General features: G+C 42.4%; 1 protein-coding gene across 1 annotated transcript; it reads right to left on the reverse strand.

The window, feature by feature from the left end:
- Positions 1–9,120: 9,120 nt before the first annotated feature.
- Positions 9,121–11,801, reverse strand: LOC120049938 (general transcription factor II-I repeat domain-containing protein 2B-like). The gene is made up of 2 exons (XM_038996455.1): positions 9,829–11,801; positions 9,121–9,702 (listed from the first exon to the last, which is right to left on the reverse strand). The coding sequence occupies exons 1-2, from the start codon at positions 11,643–11,645 to the stop codon at positions 9,696–9,698; spliced, it is 1,824 nt and encodes a 607-aa protein (XP_038852383.1). The 5' UTR covers positions 11,646–11,801; the 3' UTR covers positions 9,121–9,695.
- Between the last annotated feature and the right edge of the window lie 1,758 nt (positions 11,802–13,559).

The following is a 13,559-nucleotide window of genomic DNA, read 5'->3' on the forward strand; positions in this document are numbered from 1 at the left end:
GCATGACTTCATCCAGAGAATGACAGACTTTCAAACCAGAAACCGTGGATTGATGGCAGCATTCGCGTGAAACTGAAAGCTGGAACCACTGCGTTTAACCAGGGCAAGGTGACCGGAAACATGACCGAATACAAACAGTGTAGCTATTCCCTCCGCAATCAAGGCAATCAAACAAGCTAAGCGTCAGTATAGAGACAAAGTAGAGTTGCAATTCAACGGCTCAGACACAAGAGGTATGTTGCAGGGTCTACAGTCAATCACGGATTACAAAAAGAAAACCAGCCCCGTCGCGGACCAGGATGTCTTGCTCCCAGACAGACTAAATAACTTCTTTGCTCGCTTTTCATCCAAACACAAATCATCCCGTCTTCAAATGTATCGATTATTAACGTTAAAAAATACCTAAAGTTGTATTACAAAAGTAGTTTGAAATTTTTTGCCAAAGTTTACAGGTAACCTTTGAGATATTTTGTCGTCACGTTTGAGCAAGTTGGAACCTGTGTTTTTCTGGATGAAACGCGCCAAATAAATGGACATTTTGGATATATATCGACGGAATTAATCGAACAAAAGGACCATTTGTGATGTTTATGGGACATATTGGAGTTTCAACAACAGCTTCTCGTCAAAGATAAGGCATGAATTATATTTTTATTTCTGCATTTTGTGGGTTGAAATATGAGTATCTCTCTTTGTTTACAATGGTGCTATCCTCAGATAATAGCATCGTATGCTTTCGCCGAAAAGCTTATTTGTATTCTGACATGTTGGCTGGATTCACAACCAGTGTAGCTTTAATTTGGTATCTTTCATGTGTGATTTAATGAAAGTTGGATTTTATAGTAATTAATTTTAATTTGGCGCTCTGCATTTTCTCAGGCTTTTTGCCAAGTGAGACAGTAGCGTCCCGTCTAAACTCAGATTTTTGGATATAAATATGAACTTTACCGAACAAAACATACATGTATTGTGTAACATGAAGTCCTATGAGTGTCATCTGATGAAGATCATCAAAGGCTAGTGATTAATTTTATCTCTATTTCTGCTTTTTGTTACTGCTCTCTTTGGCTGGAAAAATGGCTGTCTTTTTCTGTGACTTGGCTCATACCTAACATAATCGTTTGGTGTGCTTTCGTCATAAAACCTTTTTGAAATTGGAAATTTACAACAAGTGTATCTTTAAAATGGTGTAAAATACTTTGAGGAATTTAAATTATGGGATTTCTGTTGTTTTGAATTTGGCGCCCTGCAGTTTCACTGGCTGTTGACGAGGTGGGACGCTACCGTCCCACATACCCTAGAGAAGTTAAGGAAGGCATTGTTGAGATCAATCTTGCTGAATTTCTTTCCACCAGCCAACCCTACGCATAGTTCCTGGATAATCAGAAGTGGGTATTGTTTCACCATCAGTACAGAATTAATGGTCACCTTGAAATCTCCACACAGGTGAACAGAGCCATCACGCTTGATCACATGGACTAAAGGTGTGGCCCACTCACTGTGTGGGACCGTCCCTAGGATTCCAATATTGACCATCCATTGTATGTCAGAATTCACCTTTGGTTTGACGGCATAATTCATGAACTTTTCTGACCTTCATGAACTTTGGCTGAGAGACTGGCTTGAGCTATAGTTTCACTGAAATCTTGTTCATACTTCCCAGTTCATACTTCCCAGTTCATCCTTAAAAACAGCTTCATGTCGAGTCAGCACCGCTGACAACCCTGTTTCTTCAACTGACACTGCATTCACCTTCGTCCAGACAAATCTTTTCAAACCATGGCTGGCCCATCAGCGCTTTGACCACATAGAGGGGGAGTACAGGCTTTTTGTCAGTTTAGTTCCACCAGCACAGGACCTCTGCCTTTTTTATTGGCTGTCCTCCCAATGGTGTTGTGACACCGTTGGCTGTAGAGTCTCCTTTTACTGTCAATACCTTGATTGGTAGCTCCTCTACAGTCTCTGTGTCCCTGTTGCTTGACTGGTCCTGCTTACATGCTGTAAGCATGGTGGTTCTTCTTGGGGTGCAGCTGGCTGTGTTTCCTTTTCCAGATATTTCCTTATAGCTGTCCTTCGCTGGTTTCTCTCTATTTCTTTTACAAGCTCGCTAAATGTGTCCTTTCTTTTCACAATGGCGTCATGTCAGCTCCTTTGCCCAGCATTCAGATGGGTGATGACCCTGCTTTCCATGGTGCCCCCTTTTTTCTATCCTGTACTGCTGCTGCACTGTGCACTCTTGATACAGCCCCCAGCTGTTGTGCATATTTTGCAGCGAGCTCCATTGATTCAGTGAGTAGGTACTTCTGTATTGCCTCACGCAATAAGCCACACACAAGCCGATCGAGTGTCATTCAATGTTGCATTAAACTTAGTACTGTAACATATTGGACAATGGATTCACCCTCCTCTTGGTTCCGTTTGTGAAACCTGAATCTCTCTATGATAACAAGTGGGTTGGGACAAAAATGTCCTTCCAAGGTTTTCACAATGTCCACAAATGACTGGTCACCTGGTTTCTCAATCTGGACCAAGCTCCTTAGCGAGCTAAAAGTTTCAGCTCCATCTTTAATGCCATTGACTGTCACAAAAAATCCAAAACATCCCAGGTAAGGACTCTATTGATCCACTGTTTACTCAAACTAACCAAGTGCTCCAGTTAGAGGCATTTTATCACTGTCCTTTTTTTTGTGATCAACATTTTTTTTTTTCACAATATACAACACACAAGGTCAGATTAACATACAATACAACTATTTACATACTGTCAGGAGTCAATTATTTCAGTGCACAATATGACATTGACAGAAAGGAAGTAGAGTTTACAATAAAACATATTCTACATTATTCTCAGAAAATAAAATGTCGTCCACCCACTCCCCTACCATGTAGGTCCATTGCTTGTTCAAGAGTTGTTGATATCTGATAAGTTTTTGCATAATACATCCAATGCCTCAACTATATTTGCCTGAGCTTTGTTTATCACGGCCACTGATCGCTCTACACAAACAATATCTTGAAAATATGATAACCATGTTTGAGGCGAGAGGATTGTAGGGGTAATCTAAGCACTAAGGATAACCTTTGCTGCTGTTAACCCCGCATAAATTATTATTTTCTGAACCAGTTGCAATACAAGTGAAGAGTCATGATTCAACAAATATAAAGGTGTAACTTTGTTCACAGGGAAACCCATAATTTTTGTAAGGAAATCTGAAACATGTGACCAGAACTGGGACACCACAGGACATTCCCGAAACATGTGCATTAGTGTTCCAACAGCATTCATACGGCATCTATCACACATTGGAGTTGGAATCATCTTAATCTTAAAACGTCTAAATGGGGTTGCATAACTTCTATGTATAAACGTATAATGTATAAACTGATGTGCTGGGTTTTTAGAGGTAACAAATACATTTTCCCAAATGGTATCCCAATTCAGGTCGTGCCCCAATCCCTGCATTTCGCGGTTCCATGCTAGAGAGATACCCAATGTAGCGCATTTAACAGTCAGCAGGCAATCATAAGTGGCAGAGACCATTTTAGAAGTTAATGAAGGGTCTATCCATGTAAGCATTAGGTGGGATGTTACGGGCGCATCCCATGGTACACCATACGTTTTTAACGCAGATCATGAAAAGCCTGGAAGTGAATATATTTGTTTGAGGTCCTTGAAAGGTATCACCTTTCCTTCTTGTTTTTCACGTTTGATAGTAAATTCCTTTTACTAGTTTACTTTCTCCTCCTGTTTTCACTCTTTATTTACAGTTTTGTCCGTGATGTTCTTCTACTTGACGGAGTTCGATTAAGCTGCCCCAGGTTGAACCAGGCTTTGGCCCGTCACGTGACCGGGTGAAGACGGTGCGGGAGGCGCTCCCTGCTCAAATCGAACGGTAATCTGTGCCGCTAGGTCATAGTGATCAACAATGCAGCATGGTGCATTACTCCACGTGCTTAACCTACGTCACTTTTGTTTGGAGCCCGGGGCATTAATCGAATCCCCTCCTTGTTAGCTAACTAACTTTTACTTTCTGTCTCTCCGTTTTTATTTTTATTCACTCGTCGTCATGCAGGGAAAAAGGCTGCATTAATCCGTCTAAACCTCGTCGGCAGTTTCTTTGTTGTATCTTGACTCTTCAGATGAACTTTAAACTCACTCAGTAATGGGGACGGAAACGAAGAAATACTTGTAGATGCAATGAGTGCTTTACTGAAAAGTTGTGTTTCTTACATTACTTAAGGAAGTACCTCTAACAACCGACTTTCATAGTGCTTAGAGTTAGAAATATGAATGCAGAAACCCACATAACGTTAAATACTTAGTCCAATTCTTAACAGAGCAAAGCCCAGGTAAAAAGTCAGTGTAGAAAATTCCCCACCCATTTCCTGACTGACATGTCGACCAGTCACCTTCATTTCCTGTTCCTGCAAGAGTGGGACTTCTTCTGTGGTTTTTAAATAGCGGTTGGCAACCAAAAGTTGCATTACTGCCACCAACTGGACAGGGTTGAAAAATAAAAATAAATCCATAAGTGATGGGGGAAAACTAACTTAATCCACACAACTAAAAATACTACATAAATAAAAGTCCCACTTCTTCCTTCCTTCAAATCTCCATATATCTCCCTTCTTGTGCTCTGGGGCCTGAGAGGGTGGTACGGCACGTGACAATACTCCATGCAACTCCTCCGCCGAGAAGTCCTTCAGTCCTTTCTGCCGCATACACAATGATGTCTATTTTCCTGGACTTCCTCTCCACTTTGGCAGTACAATTAACCACCATAGCTATAAATGCTACAAAGTCCACCTTCTTGACATGTAACATTTCTGGATCCTTCTGGTGAGAGGCAACCCCTGCCGCCTACAGAGAAGCCCTATCCACCACCATGAACTCTTCAGGACCACTCAATCCCTCAACCCTTCTGCATATGAGATGCTCTGACTAGCCCTGACTCTAGCCACCTCTTTCACCTTCACCCTCGTCGGACACTTCAAAGCCGTTCATGGTTCCCACCACAATTTCAACACTCCACATTCTCCATTCTCCACATTCTCCTGTTTGAAGTAGTGATGTAGTGACGTATGACATACGCCTAGCTTCTTGAAACGGGTCACATATACCAGTAGGAGTCACTGTTCAGGCAAGAATAGTTGCAATGTGGCTTCACATTTTATTTTAATATACCTATTTATTTTGGATGATGGCATGATGTTGAAAGAATGATGCTGCTTCAAACATAGCATTTTACTATCAACATTGAAACAAGGTAAAATAACATGTGTATAATCAAATATAAAATTCAACATAATTTCAACCACCCAATATAACGGAATATGATAAATAACATTTTAAAAAATTCTGCCTGGAATTTTCTACGTAATTTGAACGTATACATAGTTCTGATGATTATGTTGAAATTAGATTGATGTAACAACCTGATAGTCAGGTTAAGTCAATGTATTTAGGTTGAAGTCTTACCCCAATTTCAATGTTTACAACGCTGGTTGAAATTAGATGAAAACAAACGTTGGCAAATTACGATTCAACCAGTGTGTGCAACCAGTGTTAAGAGGAACTTTATTGTCCCCAAACTGAAATACCCTACAGTGCTTTTTTTATTGAATCAAATGGGAATTAGTTATATTATTACAGGTGTTGACAGACAACGTGGCATTTACCTAGTTTGAGATGGCGCAAACTTCCAGGCCCCGTTTCCCTTCTCTTTCATCCGTTTCAATGCCCACCTGGTCTGCGCAAGTATGTATGTTTGATGTATCTCCTTATAACAATTTATCATTGTTGATATATTTTTCAGGACAAAAGGCTATAAGGAACACATTCATGGGCCTAAGACAAATATAAGTGACTATTTGCTTCAGTGCACTTTTCATCTGAAAAGCCCTGTGTTTTACACATTTACACATCATTTTGCCAATTATCATATTGACCAAAACTCCAGGACCAGGGACAGTGAGTGATTGACAGCAAGGAGAGGTCCACTGGTCTAGGGGAGGAGAGTGACAAGAAACTCACACCCTCTGAGTGCCAGCCAGCCAGCAAGGTATTGTGCACCTCACCTGTAATGGGAATATTTAAGATGACAAAAGTTAATATTTAAATTAGAGGGCTCAACAAAAATGTTAGTATATTTGGAGTTTCTGTTATACATGTGATTTCCAGTGTTTTGTTTGTAACACTTGGGTTGATGGTCACTAGACTAGAGGCTGTATGTTATGGATTAAACTCATAACTGCTGATAAGGTTGACGCCAGACTGGAGGTACAAGGACAGAGGATACACTGATTATTATTATATTGTGTGAAACAATGTGATTCTGTAGCTGCTGACAAAGTCACTGCCTTCTGTTTTGACTTCCTACAAGCCTGTCGGGATGGTGTTTACAGAACAGTTGTACGCTGATTAGGATATAAGGGTGTTCTCAGAGAAGGCCAGTTAGATGTGTTCTCTGCTTCTGGGCTGGAGTTTTCTCCCTGTTGCAACTTGTAATAAACCAAATAGATTTTTGATTGACGATCTGCGACTGCTCTTCTCTTTTGTTCAGTTGGAAATGTCTTACATCACCCCTCCCTCCTTTCAGGCGAGCCTGGATCTCAGTGAGAGAGTGAGAGAGGAAAGTCATCCTGTCTGTATCCCCAGGCTGAGCGCTTACACTCAGAGGGATGATGAGGCTAGGCTGGGTCCGAGGGCTGGCCCCTTTGCTGGCCATGGCTGCTGGAATACGCTACATCACATCCATTAAGTGGGAGGTTCATTCTCATGGGGAGAGACTGCAGAGGGCCCATCAGAATGACTCGTCCAGGGGCCAGGACATGCTCAAGAGGCTGGAGAAGATGGAGGCTCACATTGAGAAGCTGTGTAAGTCTCAATCTCCTTCATTTAACTGTGACTTACCTGGAAGGGAAATGGCAGTAGCTCTGTCCACGTACTGTACCTGGACTGCAGTCTGCCACTGTTCTAGATGGTAGGGCAGATTTAGAGGGGAGGATTTGAGAACACATTAGAATCTAGCCTAAACCTACATGTAGAGTTGATCCCAGAAAGTTATTTCACACTTCACAGTGATTATTGTAGAAGCGAATCTGTTCTCAATTAAAGAGTTGAATAAACTGATAAAGGGTTAGATCAAATCAAACAAATATGGCCCATAATAATTTTAGATTGTTCTTTAATACTGTATACTGTTGATTGTTGCACAAAATTTGTAACATTTTTCTATCAACATCTGTGTGCCAAAGTTGTCCACATTGTTTACTTTACTTTTACAGTTATGTCAAGGTAATCCTCCAAGGCAGATCAAGTCTTATTAATCAACTTTTAAAAAGCTAATGCAAACAGTGCAAATAAGTTCATGCTTTGTTTGTACAGTATCAAAAGGAGTGACTTATGTGGCTCAACTAGCCACCTGTATTTCATTGATTTGGCAGCCTTAAACAATCTGAATTATACAGTAATAACCAATTAATTATAGTTTGATGAGCAGCTGTCATGTTTGTCCACAGTGAAGTCAATCAACAACGGGATCAGTCTGAAAGAGGGGCAGGTTGTGAAGGCTCCCGAGGTCAAGAAGAAGAGGAAGGTGGTGAAGAAGTTGTACCCCAACTCAGCTCTGTTTACAAGCTGGGGTGATGAGCTCTCAGAGGAGGAGCAGAAAGAGGCAGAGGGGCTGTTTCAGATGTATGGATACAACGCCTTCCTGAGTGACAGACTACCCCTGAACAGGGAACTCCCTGATACTCGCGATCCTAAGTAAATCATTTTTCTAACTTTAAGAGTGAAACAGCAGCTTTCGTGAAGTGAATGAATGTTACGAGGTGGACCAAATGTGTTTGTTGTGTTTGTCAGGTGTGCTAATCACCAGTACCCCCATGACCTGCCCACCATCAGCGTGGTGTTGATCTACTTGGACGAGGCCCTGTCAATCATCAAGAGAGCCGTCCGCAGCATCATAGACAAGACCCCCCAACGCCTGCTCAAAGACATCATACTGGTGGATGACCACAGCTCCAATGGTTTGCCTAATTGGTCTCTTCTCACCTCTTAGAAACATTTCTTTTTTTTCTTCTTTTTTTTCTTTAAATTAACAAATTAATATTAGTCTGCATTGACATCATATAAGCTGAATTGACATCAGTGTAGTTTTGATAATGTCCCGTCCTCGACTGCTCAGGGATTTCTCTGTGAGTTCTCGGAGATGAACTTATTCCACATCCTCTGCCACATGGCCAGCCCTCTCTCCATCAGCTGTGATGGCAGTGAGCTATATCTATGGTAAAGTCACAGTTTCTAGGACATATAACTACAACTCACAGACAAACACCTCATAGAAGTAATAGGAGTGCCCAGCGTGCCATATAGAAACTGGAGGTTTGAGGGCAAAAGGACTGTATTTAGGATTAGTTAGGGGGCGGCAGGTAGCCTAGTGGTTAGAGCGTTGGGCCAATAACCGAAAGGTTTGTGGATCAAATCCCTGAGCTGACAAGGTAAAAATCTGTAATTCTGTCTCTGAACAAGGCAGTTAACCCACTGTTCCTAGGCCATCATTGTAAATAAGAATTAGTCCTCAACTGTCTTGCCTAGTTAAATAAAAAGTTGGCTTCCTTCTTTTTTCTGTTTCAGACAGCCATTAATATGGAGTGAATGCGATGTTGTTGATCCTCTGTATTTTCAAGTATTGCCGTGGCAGCATAATGTTAAGAGTATGCTTGTCATTAGCAGGGACTGGGGAGTTTATACAAAAGGGCCATGTTGTATCTTGACTCTTCGGATTAACTTTAGACTCGGGAATGGGGACCGAGACGGATACATCGTTTTAGATGCAACGAGTGTTTTACTGAAAAGTTATGTGTCTTACATTACTTCAGGAAGTCCCTTTAACAACCGACTTCAATACCCATAATGCTTAGCGTTAGAACTACGGCTTCAGAAACCCACATAGTACATAAATAATTAGTCCCAATATATAAAATACAGTATTTCCTCCCCCTTAAATGGCATGTCCACATTAACATAAGTAAACTAAACTTTCTCTAACTTGTGAGAGAGGGTAGACTGCCTAAACATCCCTCTAAACCAGGGGTGTCAAACTCATTTTCACCGAGGGCCACATCAGCATAATGGCTGTCCTCAAAGGGCCAGATGTAACTTATAAATGTAATCGAATGTAATGTAAAATAAATGTAACTCCTCCTTAATGTTAAATAACTCATTATTTATTATAACTTATTCAAGTGACAATTACAGTTGCATAGAAAATATATGTTTGCTTGTAGCTCTAACATAAATCCTTTTAAATTTTGTCAGCTTATGAAAACCCACATAACTCCATTAATGAAGGATCAAACTGTCCAAGTGAATAAAGAAAAATAACATAAAACTGAGCTGCAAAGAACATGTATGACACATGTAGCATTTTACAAAAAAAGGCTGCACACAGCCGTGCACCCAACTGATGGTTTGATGACAACAATTTGTCTGCATACACACATAAACCTGCAAACATTAAATAATTACTACAGCAGCTACACATAAATAATATGTAATCAACTAAAAATACCAAAATAAAGGTTGACTCAGTTCACAACTATATTGGTCAAGTTTTTCGGTTAGTCTTTGATGAGGAGATGCTGCCTGTCCTTGAACACACCAAGTGGATTCTCTCTCTACTATCGATTGATCATGTTCTGAAAATGATAAACACAAAACAAAATGCAAGCACAATCATTAAATTGCACACAGTTTAACTGTTCTTCTTCTTGGTTGAATTACATTTTATTATATTTTAATTAAGTTTTTTTTTAAATGCTTGCCTGTGTGTTTTCTGACCAGATGTCTGACACCGTTTTCCCGTTACCAGTGTGTCAATGTCTGGTTTTAGGTCCTGTGCTGAGGCAATGCGTAGAACAGCATGGAGGTTGTCATCCGTGAGGCGTGATCTGTGCTTGTTTTTGTTCAGATTCATTATGGAAAAAAACTGTTCGCACAGATAGGTGCTCCCAAACATGGACAGAACACGGGCAGCATGAAGTCGAAGCTGTGGCATCAAACCAGGAGGCAGCAGACGGTAAAAGTCCTGGATTGTAGCATCCTGAAACTTTGCTCTCAGGCCACTGTCGCTTTGAAGCTCAATTAGCTCCATCTGAAGGTGTTGGGGTGCAGTGCAGACATCGGTGGTGAAAGGATTGGCAAAGATGTCAAAGCCAGACTGTTGTGCTCTGAAGTCAGAGAAGCGCCGATCAAACTCAGTCTTTAACCAGCTCAGTTTGGTAGCCAACTGAGCACATGAAAAAGTCTCGGGAAATGAGGCTGACATGCTCTGACAAACAGGAAAGTGAACAAGATTGTCCTGTTTCACTTGCCACATCCATAAGTCCAATTTACGCTGGAAAGCCGTGATCGTGTCGGACATCTGCGTGATGACTTGTTTGCGTCCCTGCAGCTTCTGATTCAGCTGGGCGAGATGGTCGGTTATGTCACACAACACAGCAAAGTCACACATCCACTTTGGATCTGATAGTTCAGACATGAGTTTTCCTTTACTCTGCATAAAAAGAGCAATGTCTTTCCTGAGCTCGAAAAATCGCTTGAGGACTTTGCTCCTACTCAGCCACCGCACTTCTGTATGGTACAGCACATCCCCGTGTTCCGAGCCCATCTCCAGCAAAAACTGCTGGAACTGACGGTGATTCAGGCCACGCGCCCGAATGAAGTTCACTGTTTTCATGACTGTGGTCACAATGTCCTCCATCCCCAGCACCTTCCCACACAAAGCTTCTTGATGGATAATGCAATGATACGTTATCAAAGGCATGTGACAGTTCATTTTTTGCATTTTCCCCTTCATTAGTCCAACCAAGCCCACTTTTCCTCCACACATTGCCGGTGCACCGTCTGTAGTTAATCCTACCAAGTTTTCCCACTGCAATGCATTTTTACTTACGGACTTCTCTACCGCATCAAAAATGTTCTGTCCCGTCGTGGTCCCATGCATTGCAGCCACATCCAACAGCTCCTCAGTGATAGAGAGGTCCGACTTTACGCCTCTAATAAAAATTGATAACTGCGCTGTGTCCGTGTTATCTGTGCTTTCATCAACAGCTAATGAAAAAGCTGTGTAGCTGCGTGTCTCCTCGGCCAGCTGTGTTGTAAGATTTTCTGCTAGTTCCTTCACTCGGTCGGCGATGGTGTTTCTTGATAAACTGACATTTTTAAAAGTCTGTAACTGGTCGGGACACACCTGCTCACAGACCTTCAGCATGCACTGCTTCAAAAACGCTCCCTCTGAAAAAGACTTGGAAGCGTGGGCGATTTCTTCAGCCACAATGAAGCTAGCTTTCACCGCGGCCTCGTTTTTGGCTGTGGATTTCATGAACAAACTCTGCTGCGACCGCAGTTTGCCTTTTAATTCTTGGGCAATTTGTTGCTTTTCTTGAAGGCTAGCTTTAGCGTACTTAGCTCCGTGTTTGGTGTCAAAATGTCGACGCAGATTGTACTCTTTGACAACCGACACCGCCTCGTAACACAAAAGACATACCGGTCTTTCTCCTTGAAGCACAAACAAGTATTCGCCTTCCCATCTTTCTTGAAACAGTCTTCCGTCTGCATCAACTTTTCTCTTTCTGGACATTTTGGGATCATTATTTATATCTCAATTCCACTCGTTGGCATGGACACTGCCGTGGCTAGCGTAGTCGAAAGGCATTGTGGGAATGTAGTTTTTGGTCAAAGCACGCTCTTAATTTATTTTTTGGTATTTATTTTTAGACACTCAAAACTTTTAAGCTCTCGCGGGCCTTGAGTTTGACACATGTGCTCTAAACCCTAAGATAATTATTATGCCCCTTGCTTCCAGGGTTAGCACTATGTATAACATTCAGGAGGTTCTCTTTCTCTAGGTGGGTTGCGATGTAACCCGGGATCAGGCTCAGTCACAGGCTGAGCCTCAGGTGCAGTTGGAGGTGTAGCCTCTGTTGGCGGCAGTGAAGAAGAAGCTGGTACGGTTACTGACTTGTTCTGGTGGTGCGTCAGCTCGCTTGTGAAGGTGCCTCTGCTTCAGGGATTGTAGCTGCAGGTTCTCGTGGGAGCAACTGGTCAACATGTCTCTGCCAGGTCTGGTTGTCTTGGGTGCAGACTGTATGAGACAGGCCAAGTCTTTTGAGAACAGTTGCGGGTGGCCACCTTTCTTTAGTGGTGTAGTTGTGTGTGAGGACTGGATCTTCAACAGTGAACTGTCTGTCTTTATACCGTTTAGCTGGCTGGTTGACTTGGTCTTGCTGCTTGTTTTACACCAACGTTTTGGTGGGCATTGGCCTCAACAGGCCAGTCCTGAGATGTCTTTTCATGAGCAGATAAGCAGGGAACGTTCCAGTTGTTGTATGAGGGGTATTACAATACTTTAGTGGTGCTTCACTTCTGGACGCCTTGAGTGCATGTTTGTCTGAACCCTTCACTCTTCAAGTCTATGAGTGGATGGATGATAAGGACTTGAGAGGAAGTATTTGATTCCATTGCTCTGGAGGAAATTTTCCATCTCCTTGGAAACAAAAGATTGCCATTATCCGTGACTATCTGCTCAGGCAGTCCGAGATATCCAAACATCTCCGAACAGGTAGGCGATCCCGAAGATAAGATAATAAGGGTATTTCAGTCCTTGACGTGAAAGCAATGGGCTTCTCCTGCAGATGTGCTGTCTGACACGACGGCCCAAACTCCGTATAGGGAAGCGTTGCAGGCCAGTGGAACGGGTCAAAGTGAGTCAACACCTTATCAATCAATGCTGCCTTTCTTGAAAGTAGTGTCACACTCCTTTGTAAACAACCAGGGTTTGCTCTCTCTCATTAGCTCATGCAAAGGCTTCAGCTGCCGGATGAACTCGCCGTAGTCATTCAGGACGCCAAGGAAAGGCCGCAGCTGGCTGACTTTCTCAGGAGCAGGAGCCTCCTGCAATGACTGTCACTTTCTATGGGGCTGTGTGGAAACCACCAGCATCAATCAAATGGCCTAAGGACTCCACTGCACTCCAATGCTTGAAAAAGTTGCACTTCTCTAATTGCAAACACGTAAGCCTTAGTCTTCAAGTCGATTTAGCAGACGCTCCTATCCAGAGCAACTAGGGTTAACTAGGATTTTTCACTTAGTTGGCTCGGGGATTCAAACCTGGAACCTTTCGGTTACTGGTCCAACACTGTTAACCACTAGGCTACCTTCCGCCCTACCTGCCACCCTTTTAAAGGTTCAGTAGTTGCTCCTCGCCATCCTTTCCTGTGATGAGGATTTCATCAAGGTAACAATATGACTTAGGGTGGTCGCTCAGGACCTGATCCATGGACCTCTGGAACAAGGCAAATGCCAACGTGATTCCAAAAGGCAAGTGGCGGTATCAGTAGAGTCCCATGTGGGTAGTGATGGTGAGGTACTTTTGTGACTCTTCATCTACATGCAGCTGCAGGAAGGCTTTATTGAGATCAATCTTGCTGTATTGCTTTCCACCAGCCTACCTTGCGCGTAGTTCCCCGATAATTGGAGGAAGCGGGTATTGTTC

This window comes from Salvelinus namaycush, chromosome 6 (assembly GCF_016432855.1).
Source record: "Salvelinus namaycush isolate Seneca chromosome 6, SaNama_1.0, whole genome shotgun sequence".
NCBI classification, from domain to species: domain Eukaryota; kingdom Metazoa; phylum Chordata; class Actinopteri; order Salmoniformes; family Salmonidae; genus Salvelinus; species Salvelinus namaycush.

Excerpts from the sequence above, each read along its gene's own strand:
- LOC120049938 (XM_038996455.1), bottom strand. The coding sequence starts at position 11,645 with ATGTCCAGAAAGAGAAAAGTTGATGCAGACGGAAGACTGTTTCAAGAA.